The sequence below is a fragment of the Mustela lutreola genome, chromosome 9, assembly GCF_030435805.1.
Source record: "Mustela lutreola isolate mMusLut2 chromosome 9, mMusLut2.pri, whole genome shotgun sequence".
Taxonomy (NCBI): Eukaryota; Metazoa; Chordata; class Mammalia; order Carnivora; family Mustelidae; genus Mustela; species Mustela lutreola.
Window position 1 is genome coordinate 1,466,405 of NC_081298.1, and position 11,614 is coordinate 1,478,018.

General features: G+C 67.4%; 1 protein-coding gene and 1 long non-coding RNA gene across 4 annotated transcripts; one reads left to right on the forward strand and one right to left on the reverse strand.

Moving 5' to 3' along the window:
- Positions 1-40: 40 nt before the first annotated feature.
- ADRM1 (ADRM1 26S proteasome ubiquitin receptor) lies at positions 41-7,821 on the reverse strand. Its single transcript, XM_059134746.1, has 10 exons — positions 7,705-7,821; positions 7,086-7,299; positions 4,352-4,468; positions 2,816-2,939; positions 2,230-2,316; positions 1,603-1,684; positions 1,141-1,373; positions 781-938; positions 499-601; positions 41-262 (listed from the first exon to the last, which is right to left on the reverse strand). The coding sequence occupies exons 2-10, from the start codon at positions 7,296-7,298 to the stop codon at positions 159-161; spliced, it is 1,221 nt and encodes a 406-aa protein (XP_058990729.1). The 5' UTR covers position 7,299; positions 7,705-7,821; the 3' UTR covers positions 41-158.
- A 90-nt stretch (positions 7,822-7,911) lies between these two features.
- On the forward strand, positions 7,912-11,414 carry LOC131808594 (uncharacterized). 3 transcript variants are annotated; one of them, XR_009344840.1, is made up of 4 exons: positions 7,914-8,768; positions 8,847-8,974; positions 9,179-10,159; positions 10,270-11,414. It is a non-coding gene; the product is annotated as an uncharacterized LOC131808594 (long non-coding RNA). The 3 variants fall into 3 exon arrangements; XR_009344841.1 differs by having other exon boundaries at positions 7,912-8,768; positions 9,179-11,414; XR_009344842.1 differs by lacking the exons at positions 9,179-10,159; positions 10,270-11,414 and having other exon boundaries at positions 7,921-8,143; positions 8,467-8,768; positions 8,847-9,169.
- Positions 11,415-11,614: the final 200 nt, after the last annotated feature.

The window sequence follows — 11,614 nt, forward strand, 5'->3', positions numbered from 1 at the left end:
CAGCTCCCCTGGGGCACACAGGAAAACCATGAGTGGCAGGTAAAAGACAAGACCTTTATTTCTCAGCAAGCCGGCACGGAGCTGAGGGCATGCGCCGCGCCCCCAGCCCCATCGTGGAGGTCGGCAGCCGTGAACCCGACCCCTGGGGACACCGCTGATCAGTCTAAGCTCATGTCTTCCTCTTCGTCCTTGGTGTCCTTCCCGTCCCCCTCCTGCTCGGGCCGGGCACTGTTCTGCATGGCTTTGGCAAATGCTTCCACATCTAAAATGCATTGAAAACACAAGGTGACCTTCTAGACCCTGGCCTGAACTGCTGACCAAAGGGGACAGATGAAAACCTCAAGATGAAGGCCCAAGACCACCGACACGCCATGACCAAGCCAGCTAGCCCTATTCTGTGCACACGGGGAAGCCTTTTAGCGGCAGAGAGAGAGGGAGGGAGTCTCCCTTAGCCACGTGGGGTAGGGAAGGGGCGGGGCGGGGAGGGCAGGGACTTACCGCCCTTGTTGGCGGCCTCCACGGCCTCTGCAGGGAGGCCGAACTGGCACATGAGGGGGCCCAGCTGCCCAGAGGCCAAGGCGGCGCTGAACATACCCAGAGCCTGCAAAGGACAGCCCGACGCCCTGAGTGCACGCCTGGCAAACGCCCCAGGGGAACGGGGCGTGGAGGGTTGCCTGGGCCAGGTGCAGGGACACCTGGTGACAGGGAAGCCCGTGGAAGGTGAGCCCTGTCCCCAGCCACTGAGCACACAGCGGGGGGCACCCAGGCCACAGCTCCTACCTGCTGGAACTGGGGCGAGGTCAGCGTGTTCTGGATCTCCTCTGCCGTCTGCGGCAGTGATTCTCCAGAGGGCAGGTAGGGCAGCAGGCGCTCCTGGACATCCGCGTTGGCAAGGATAGGTGCCATGATCTCGGGCGTCAGAACACTGGCCAGGTCCACTGAGGCGTAAGCACACGGCCATCAGCGGCTCGAGGCCAACGGCAGACACCCAAGCCGTGGCGTCGTCAGGGGGGCGAGGCGAGGGAGCAGCGGCTCAGCCCGGAGGCCTGCTCGGCCCACCTCAGAGAGGCAGCAAGCGCGCAGGAAGGGGACAGCAGGCCCTTCACCCCCAAGCCCGGAGCCGAGCAGCGCGTGCGTTACCTTGCTGGCTGCCTCCTGGCCCGGCCGGCACGTTCATCGTAGCTAGAATGCTCTGAAGGTCGCTCAGCTGGATGGGCTGGGTTGGGCTGGCTGCCGTGCTGGTTCCATTACCTGAGCTGGGTGCGGGGCTCGGGCTGGTCACGGAGGCGGCCGCTGGAGCAGAGGGGGCTGGGGTGGCTCGGGTAGAAGAGGTGGTGGAGGACGGGGTGACGGCTGCGGACTGGCTCCGGGAGCTGGAAAGAGCAAGGGCAGCCATGGAGCGACCACACACCCTAGAGGTGCCCACGGCAGGTCAATCCTACAGCAGTGGTCCTTGAACTGCCAGGGATCCGGAACAGTCGAGACCCCAAAAAGGTCCCTCCCCAGGTGTCTCCTCAGTCCTTCTGCATCTCCTATGTCCAGTCACCCTGAAGGATGGGACTCCTGTGGCACGTGGGGGTGTGGGGCGGGGGCAAGGCTCACCTGGACGAGGAGCTGCTGGCTGGAGGCCCTCCGCTCCCCAGGAGGCTGGCCAGGCCCGGCCCAGTCAGGGCCCCCAGCCCACCTGCAAGGACACATGAGCTCAGCTGCCACCCCATCCCAAAGAGCCCACCTCTCCCTGCCAGATATCCTACACTAACACCAAGGGACAAGCAGGGGAGAACAGAGACCACAGTGAGCCAGGGTGCCAGAGCCGTGACTGCTGGGGCTGTAGCATTCTAGAAGCTTATTCCGCGCGTCACATCGTTTCTGTCTCCCATCACGCTAACAACGCACTTAGGTCCAAGGTAACGCACAGCCCACGCCTGGCACAGTAGCGAGGGTCTCCCTTCCGCCCAAGCAGCAGCCGTCCCAGTGCAAGAGGCGGCGGCAGCGGGCAAGCCCCCCGGAGGGGAACCTGAGCAGAAGGCCCAGCAGGAGCCCCGCTCCCAGGCCTCCTGTGGGCCCCTCAAGTACAGAGCGAGGTCTTCACCACGGACCAGCTCCCAGCTCAAACCACAGGGCACACGGGCCCGGCCCAGGGACAGAGGTTCGAGAACCACCGAGAAGGAAACTCCAATCCCAAAGCGACCCTCGCCAAAGGCCACGCGGTGCGCACGCGGGGCTTACCCAGTCCTCCGAGGCCGGCGGGTCCGATGAGCTGCATGAGCTGGCTGTGGCTCATGTTCCCCAGCAGGCTCTGCAAGCCGCCCTCGCCTGCGGGACAGCACGCGCTCAGACTCGGCGGCCCTGGCTGAGACCGCGCGCCCGTGACCCCGCCCTTCAGCGTGCCCTGCCCTCACAGCAGCGCCTGGGATGAGACAACACGGCGGGGCGGGCGCACAGTTCTATCCCCAGGAGCTGGACGGAGACTTGGACTTGGGACGACTAAGAGGCTTCTAACTCGGAAACCTCCGTTTCCACTTAACAACCACAGGGACTCAGTGGGCTGAGTCTGCCTTCAGCTCAGGTCAGGACCTCAGGGTGCCGGGATCAAGTCCTGCGTCAGGCCCCCTGCTGAGCGAGAGGGGTGGGGGCGGGTCCTTCTGCCTCTGCCCCGCCCCCGCCTCGCACGCGCTCACAGAACCCTAACGTAAGAGGAGAAGCAAGACAACGACCACGTTGCAAGCAGCGACAAGGCGCTGTGCGCATCATCGGGAACACACGTCCCCTGCGGGCACTGCCGCGCCAGCGCGTTCTGGAAGGTGGCACCTACCGCCCAGCGCGGAGAGCTCGTGGCCTCCCGTCCCGCTGGCCCCCAGCGCGCCCGGCATTGGAGGGCTGTTCAGGCACTCGTTGACCTTCCGGCAGTGCTCCTCGTCCTGGTCAGTCTTGGGCTCCTATAGGGGGAGGACAGGACCACAGCTGCGAGGGGGCGGTCCGCCGCCAGCAACGTGGGCCCCGTCCACAGCCGCACGGCACCGAGGACCCGGCAGGGCCGAAGGGAACGGCCACCCGTCAGGGTCGCGGAGCTGCGGCCACGCTCACTTGGCGGCCGCAGACTGAGGCCCTGAGAGCCCCGGGGCCACACACAGCGACGCCTTCTCGGTGCCTCACACAACAACCTAAAAGCCACGAAGCCCTCCTGCACTTCGTATAGGAGCGTGACACGGTGACATAACCCTCCTATCACACCACTGCCCACGAGCCAGCCCACCCGTGGCCCTTCGGGGTTCACCAGAAACCCCAGAAAGCACACCTAGCAGGCACTCAACACCAGCGCCCCAGGGTGTAGGCCGTTCTCAGGGAGCACCACCCCCTACGTGCCCCCAGAACCACGAGATGAAGCACCCACAACCAGGCACACGCTGTGGGTCTGCTGGGGGCCAGGGACACAGAAGGGGAACAACACAGCGTCCCCCACGCCCAGAGCAGAAGGGAGCAGGGCAGGCGAGCAAAACCGGGCACAGCAGAGCTGGCGGAACGTTCCCTGGGAGAACCCGGAGAAACAAGCTGGGCCCTCCCGGGCCTGCAAGACTCCCCGGGCGCGCCGCACCCGCCCAGCCCGCTGGTCCACGCGGCTCTCTCACCGCGTGCTCAGAGACCAGGGTCTGCAGCACAGCCTGGCCGGCCTTGCGAGAGAAACCGCTCCTGCCCTGCCCTGGTACGTGCCAGGGGAGGGCAGTGGGGTCAACCTCCACGGAAGGAAACTGGAAACATCTGTCTGCAAAGGCCTCCGATCACCCACTTGGAACACGTGCGCTTCGGGGTGTCTGCCCAGAGACGCCCTCCCACCCCCCATACGGGAAACAGCCTCCGAGTCACTGTAACCTGCTGCGGCAGCACCACGACCAAATAAGCCCAGCGGCCGGCTGGCGGGACAGCCCCGGCACGCTGACCCCCAAAGACCCCCAAACCACACAACAGGAAGGCTAGGGGAGGCAGGGCTCAGAAAAGCAAACGCAGCAAGAAGAACACAGGGTCAGCACTGCTCCGGCCCCGGGCTGCATCCGGCGGGGCGGGGCGGGGGTCCGCAGTCAGCAAAGTGACACTGGGGTCCCGTCCAGAAAGCACTCTTGTCCATGTGCCAAGACTTCTGGACCTTGCAAGAGCACCAGGAGCCCAGCCGCAAGTGCCCGGACTCTGGAAGTGGCCCTGCTCCAGCGCCCCCGGCCCCCACCCCCAGAGAGAGACCCAGGAGTTCTCAGGGTCCCCAATGCTCAGCGAGCATCAGCCATTTTGGGAAAGTGAGTCCCAGCGTCCATCCGGCGAGCACATCTACGAGAAACACCGCGCACAGCCCGCCACGCACCTGCATCCAGAAGAAGAGCCGCTTGGAGCCTGCCTTGAACTTGAGCACGTAGACCCTCCCGCTGGGGCACTGCGGCACCCGCTTGAACTCACAGTCGTCCGGGAAGATGATCAGGTCCTTCCGAGAGCGCAGGGGGGTCAGCCTCACCCAAACACCCACTGCGGGTCCCACCACCTCCCAGGGAAGCGCGCGGGCTCCTCCTCTGCAGGGGAGCGGTGGGAGGGGGTCCAGGGCCCAGGCCCCTTGCCAGGAGGGCCTCCTCTGGTGGAGAAGACAGGGTCAGAGGCGCCCCCCCAGGGCATGAGGGCCAGGACGGGGGGCTCCGCGCTCAGCGGGGCAGGGAGGCTTGCGGCTCTCCAGAGACCTAACAAGGACACCTTGGGAAGGAGCAAGCGGGGGCGGGGGGGGGGGGGGCAAGCGAGCGGAAGGGCAGACGCCCCAAAGCGGCGGCTCACAGCGCAGACCCCGCCGGAGCACCGCCAGAGGCTGGCCAGGACGCGAGGCAGGGCGCTGGCGGACCGCCGGGCCGGGCCCGAGAGGAGAGCAGAGCAGAGGGGAGCGCGGGTCGGGGACAGGGTCCGGGAGCGCGTCGGGGAGCGCGTCGGGAAGCGGGTCGGGGAGCGTGTCCAGGAGCGCGTCGGGGAGCGCGGGTCGGGGAGCGCGGGTCGGGGACCGGGTCCGGGAGCGCGTCGGGGAGTGGGTCCGGGAGCGCGTCGGGGAGCGGGTCGGGGAGCGCGTCGGGGAGCGCGTCGGGGAGCGGGTCCGGGAGCGCGTCGGGGAGCGCGTCGGGGAGCGGGTCCGAGAGCGGGTCCGGGAGCGCATCGGGGAGCGCGTCGGGGAGCGCGTCCGGGAGCGGGTCCGGGAGCGCGTCGGGGAGCGCGTCGGGGAGCGGGTCCGAGAGCGGGTCCGGGAGCGCGTCGGGGAGCGCGTCGGGGAGCGGGTCCGGGAGCGCGTCGGGGAGCGGGTCCGAGAGCGCGTCGGGGAGCGCGTCGGGGAGCGGGTCCGGGAGCGGGTCCGGGAGCGCGTCGGGGAGCGGGTCGGGGAGCGCGTCGGGGAGCGGGTCCGGGAGCGCGTCGGGGAGCGGGTCCGGGAGCGCGTCGGGGAGCGCGTCGGGGAGCGGGTCCGGGAGCGCGTCGGGGAGCGGGTCCGGGAGCGCGTCGGGGAGCGGGTCCGGGAGCGCGTCGGGGAGCGGGTCCGAGAGCGCGTCGGGGAGCGCGTCGGGGAGCGGGTCCGGGAGCGGGTCCGGGAGCGCGTCGGGGAGCGGGTCGGGGAGCGCGTCGGGGAGCGGGTCCGGGAGCGCGTCGGGGAGCGGGTCCGGGAGCGCGTCGGGGAGCGCGTCGGGGAGCGGGTCCGGGAGCGCGTCGGGGAGCGGGTCCGGGAGCGCGTCGGGGAGCGGGTCCGGGAGCGCGTCGGGGAGCGCGTCGGGGAGCGCGTCGGGGAGCGGGTCCGGGAGCGCGTCGGGGAGCGCGTCGGGGAGCGGGTCCGAGAGCGGGTCCGGGAGCGCGTCGGGGAGCGCGTCCGGGAGCGGGTCCGGGAGCGCGTCGGGGAGCGCGTCGGGGAGCGGGTCCGAGAGCGGGTCCGGGAGCGCGTCGGGGAGCGCGTCGGGGAGCGCGTCGGGGAGCGGGTCCGAGAGCGCGTCGGGGAGCGGGTCCGGGAGCGGGTCCGGGAGCGCGTCGGGGAGCGGGTCCGGGAGCGCGTCGGGGAGCGGGTCCGGGAGCGGGTCCGGGAGCGCGTCGGGGAGCGGGTCCGGGAGCGCGTCGGGGAGCGGGTCGGGGAGCGCGTCGGGGAGCGCGTCGGGGAGCGCGTCGGGGAGCGGGTCCGAGAGCGCGTCGGGGAGCGGGTCCGGGAGCGCGTCGGGGAGCGCGTCGGGGAGCGGGTCCGGGAGCGCGTCGGGGAGCGGGTCCGGGAGCGCGTCGGGGAGCGGGTCCGGGAGCGCGTCGGGGAGAGGGTCCGGGAGCGCGTCGGGGAGCGGGTCCGGGAGCGCGTCGGGGAGCGGGTCCGGGAGCGCGTCGGGGAGCGGGTCCGGGAGCGCGTCGGGGAGCGCGTCGGGGAGCGCGTCGGGGACCGGGTCCGGGAGCGCGTCGGGGACCGGGTCCGGGAGCGCGTCGGGGAGCGGGTCGGGGAGCGCGTCGGGGAGCGCGTCGGGGAGCGGGTCCGGGAGCGCGTCGGGGAGCGGGTCCGGGAGCGCGTCGGGGAGAGGGTCCGGGAGCGCGTCGGGGAGCGCGTCGGGGAGCGCGTCGGGGAGCGGGTCCGGGAGCGCGTCGGGGAGCGGGTCCGGGAGCGCGTCGGGGAGCGCGTCGGGGAGCGCGTCGGGGAGCGGGTCGGGGAGCGGGTCCGGGAGCGCGTCGGGGAGCGGGTCCGGGAGCGCGTCGGGGAGCGGGTCCGGGAGCGCGTCGGGGAGCGGGTCCGGGAGCGCGTCGGGGAGAGGGTCCGGGAGCGCGTCGGGGAGCGGGTCCGGGAGCGCGTCGGGGAGCGCGTCGGGGAGCGGGTCCGGGAGCGCGTCGGGGAGCGGGTCGGGGAGCGCGTCGGGGAGCGCGTCCGGGAGCGGGTCCGGGAGCGCGTCGGGGAGCGGGTCCGGGAGCGCGTCGGGGAGCGGGTCGGGGAGCGCGTCGGGGAGCGGGTCGGGGAGCGCGTCGGGGAGCGCGTCCGGGAGCGGGTCCGGGAGCGCGTCGGGGAGCGCGTGGGAGCTGCCCCGGCCGCGCCCGCAGGCCGCCCCGCCGCCGAGCGCACTCACGTCCTCCACGGTGCCCGACGTGCGGTCCTTCCAGCAGAAGTGAATGAGGGAGTCGTCCGTCTGCTGGATGTACACGAGCCCTTTCCGCTTGTCCGGGGTGACGGTCGTGCCCTTCAGCGACATCTTCCCCGCGCGGAACTCCACCAGGTACTTGTTGGAGGAGCCCCGCGAGCCGGGCACCAGGCTTGGGAACAGCGCGCCCGAGGTCGTCATCCTGGAAGAGCCGCCCGCACGCGCGCCGGGTCACGGCGGGGGCGCCCCGGCCGCGCCTCCCGCGGAGCTGCCCTCGCGGAGCCCGGCCCCGGGCCCCAGCCCCACGACGCCCGAGCCCGCGCCGCCCCCGCCGCTCCCGCCGCCCCCGCGCCCCCCCCGCGCGGCCGCCCCCGCAGCTCGCGACCCCGCGCGGCCCCCGGCGTCACGCTGGCAGGCGGGCGACACGGCCCGCGGCCGAGTCCGGGGCCCCCCAGAGCCGCCGCCCCGCGCACAGGCCCCCCCACCCGGGCTCGCCGGCCGCCCCCGCGCCCCACACCCCGGCCTCCGCGGACCCGACCCCGGCTCCGGCACCCCGACGGCGCAGGCCCCGCCCCGCAGCCGGCCCCGCCCCCGGCGACCCCCGCACCTGGCCCGCGCCGCGACTCGGCCGAGAGGCACCGTCCGGGCTCGCTCTTCCTCCTCAGCGCCTGCCGGGCCCCGCCGGAAGTCCCCTCTCGCTCCGCCCCTCCCGCCGCTCTCGCCGGCGATTGGGCTGCGTCAGGGGCGGGGCCGACGCTGAGCCGTCAGCGATTGGGAAGGACAGCCGTCCATCGGCCCTCCCCGCGCTCGCGTTCCCTTCCGGCGGAAGCGCGGGCGGGCGGCGCGCGGGCCAGAGCGGCTCCTATTGTTGCTGTGTCATAGGGGCGCGGCGGCGGCCCCTGGCGGCGGCGTCCGGAACAGCGCGGCGGGCGCCGACCGAGCCGGGGCGGGGGGGGGGGCGTTGGAGTGCACACCCCCACCGTGGCGGGAGAGCTGGTGCACCTGTCGCAGATTCACGGCCGGAGCGACACGCCAGGTCCCAAGATGTGCGGGAAACAGCCCTCACGTCAGGGGATCTAGGACGCTGGGGCTGGGGAGGGCCGGCTTCGCGACCCCAGGGCTGTGTCGCCGAATCACAGCCCTGGACGTGGGGGTCCAGAGTCAGCGCCCAAGACACCAGCGGTGCTCGTCTGGGGGGCGATGGAGATGCCGCGCTGCCTCCTGTTCCCCGTGACACTGCTGGCGTGGCTGCCCCCATTCTCCCCCGGGGGGTCTCCCTACTCCCCCATTCTCCCCTGGGGATCCCCCGTTCTCCCGTGATGAGTGCTAGGGGCCCCCCACATTCCCTCTGTGTGTGTGGTTCCCAGAGGCTAACGTGTGCTCACAACAGAATGAAGAGGCCACTGTCCCAGCGCAACCCGATGTTCACAAGGACCGGGTGCCCTCCGTTTCCACCCTGTGCTCCGCTGGGACACAGTAACCACGCGGGGCACACCCACCCAGAGCCCCGGGCCCTCCCAGCCAGCACCAGAGACCCCTCCACGAGCAAGGCCACTCTGCACCATGCTGCCTGACAGTTTGTCACCTGCGTGTCACCTCTGTTAAGCTTTTCACAAAAAGTATCAAAGTGGAAGGTGGTTTCGTTTCGAAGATTTATTCACGTTGACGCAGGTGAGTCTGGTGCGTTCACTTGAACCCATCCGTAACGTTCTGTATAATGGTCTCAGGTACAGCCACTTTTTTTAAAAGATTTTTTATTTTAGAGAGAGTGAGCACGGGCAGGAGGACGGACGGAGAGGATCTCCAGCAGATTCCCCGAGTCCCCGCCGAGCGGGAGCCTGATGTAGGGCTCGATCCCAGGACCCCGCAATCAGGATGTGAGTCAAAATCAAGAGCCAGGCATCCAGGTGCCCCCAAAGGAAAACCACTTCTGTATCCGTTGTTTTGTGATCTAAAGACTCACCAATTTTGCTTTGTTTTTGAAAACGTAGCTGTTTTTCATTTAAAAATGTTTTTGTTGATAAATAATAAGCCTTTTACTTTTTAACTAGCAAATACTTCCACTTCATTTCATTTCCTAGTAAATGCCAACAGAGCAAACCACACACAGGAGCTCCCCGGGGCCCCAGAGACCACATGGGAGAGGGGCATGGCCCTGAGCCCACGACAGCAAGTGCTCTGCTGGTGACACTCAAGGACACCAAAGACAACGGTGGCTGCCTGAACACAGGCCAGCGGGCAGGAAGAGTCAGGAAAAGTTAAGAATTGGCCACAGGAGGCCGCAGGGAAACCAATGTTGGACCAGAAGAGCGTGGTTCCCCCCAGCCTGTGGCCTCAAGGGGCTCACCGGAGCACTTCCTCTCTTTGAGCTGGGGGCCTGTGTCTGAGGCTGGTTCCGTGGCTCGTGTGCAGGAAGGACAGTGGTCGCAGGGCAGACGAGTGTGGCCAAGGCCCCTGGGTGTGCCCGCCCCTGACTGTGGGGTGCTGTGGGGGACAAGGCAGCGGGGTGGGTGGGTCCAGTGGCTCCTGCACAAGGGGTGGGCAGGGCACGGGGACCATGGCGCCTGGACACATCACCAAAGGGGCACAGCCAGCAAGAGGCACAGGAGCAGAGAGCCCACGCCATTCTTCATAAGAGAAACGCAAATTAAAACACAAAGATGAGAAGGGCAGGAAGCCCGAGAAGGGAGCGCGACAGGACTAAGTGCTGAGGCCAGGGCTGCCCGCAACCGCACGGTTCACTCGGTCCGCACGGTTCGCACAGTCCGCACGGTCCGCACGGTTCCGCAGCGGGGTTCCCACGATCGTCTTTCTTTCAACGATCCTCTTTTTTCGGAGGGAATGGTAGGTTTAGTCCCCAGGTGAGCAGGAAGTACCGAGTGCTCCCATGTAGCCCTCCGCACGCACCTCCTCCTGCCGTCAGCATCCCCGCCGGCAGGCGCGCGTGTGACAGCCCAAGGACCCGCGAGAACACGCAGTGTCACCAGTGGCCCATCTCCCTGCCCGCCACCTGTGCGTCTGGACTCACGCATGACGCGGACCCACCATCACAGTGTCGCACGGTGTGGTCTCACCGCTGGGAGTCCCCTGCCCTCCTCCCGTCCATCCCTCTGTCCTCCCTAACCTCTGGCAAGCACTGACCACTTCTTTCCAATGTTTTTTGTGGTGGTAGGATACACATGACGTCAAATTCACCATCTTAACCCTCAGTGAGCCGTTCAGTGACGGAAACACTCCACGATGTTGTGCCGCATCAGCATCCTGTCACCTTTCGAGACACCAACCCCGCCCCCCGCCCCTGTCGCCACCATCCTACTGCCCCTCACGTTCTGATGACCCTCGTATGTGACGTCGATGGGAGTCCTGCAGTCTTTGTCTTTCCGTGAGGGGCTTGTCTCGCTGAGCGGGGCGTCCTCGAGGTCTGCCCACGTGGCAGCACATGTCTGGGTCCCCCCCACCCTGGCTGGCGTAGAGCACGTGGTATTCATCCGTCCATCCCTGGCGGACCCGGGCAGCCCCCGTAACTCAGCAGTGGTGGGGAACACTGCTGTCGGCGTGGGCGGACAGACATCTCTTCGGGACCTTGCTTTCCGATCTTTCCAGCACAGCAGCACAGTGGGATTTCCGGATCCTCTGGTAACGCTGTGGGTAATGTTCTCCGGAGCTGCGATCCTGTCTTCCACAGCAGCTGCCCTGCTCTGGATTCCCGGCAGCAGCCCGTTCCGGCCTGACCCGTGCAGTCGCGGTGAGCTCAGATTTGCATTTGCCACGTGATTCGCGAGGCCGGGAGTCTTCTCACGGACTTACTGGCCCTTTGTGCATCTTCTGTGCACAGGGTCTTCTGCCTGTTTTTTAGATCAGGTTTTTGTTTGCTTAGTTTGAGAAATTCCCTGCATATTCTGGATGTCATTCTCCTGGCAGATGTTGTGTTTGTCTCTCTTTTCTCCCATTCTGTGGGTTGCATTTTTACCTGATGCTACTCTGATGCACAAACATCTAGTTTCCATCTTGCCCAATTTGTTTATGTTTTCTGTTGTTACCTGTGCCTTCAATGTTCTACCTAAGAAATCACTGCCAAGTCCTACGTCACTAAGCTTGTGCCCTATGCTTTCTTCTACAAGTTTTATGGTTGGGGCGCCTGGGTGGCTCAGTCGCTGGGCATCTGCCTTCGGCTCAGGTCGTGATCCCAGGGTCCTGGGATCGAGCATCAGGGTCCCTGCTCAGTGGGGAGTCTGCTTCTCCCTCTGCCCCACCAACTTGTGTTTATTCTCAGTCAAATAATGAAATATTTTAAAAAATAAATTAAAAAAATAAAAATTTTATGGTTTTGGGTGTGACATTCCGGTCTAATTTTGTAGAGGGTGTGGGGCAGGGTCCCGCTTTCCCAGCACTATTCGTTGAAAAGACTGTCCTTTCCTCTTGTCATCTGATCCTGTATGTTGCTGGTGACTATGAGACAGTACAGATTTCGTCCAGTGCACACGGGTGACCTTCACTGTAAGTTAGGGCGCGATCCC

Excerpts from the sequence above, each read along its gene's own strand:
- ADRM1 (XM_059134746.1), bottom strand. The coding sequence starts at position 7,298 with ATGACGACCTCGGGCGCGCTGTTCCCAAGCCTGGTGCCCGGCTCGCGG. Across the intron at positions 4,469-7,085 it reads CGTCGGGCACCGTGGAGGAC|GACCTGATCATCTTCCCGGA; the intron begins GTGAGTGCGCTC and ends CGCTCTCGGAAG. Across the intron at positions 602-780 it reads CCTCGCCCCAGTTCCAGCAG|GCTCTGGGTATGTTCAGCGC; the intron begins GTAGGAGCTGTG and ends TGTCCTTTGCAG.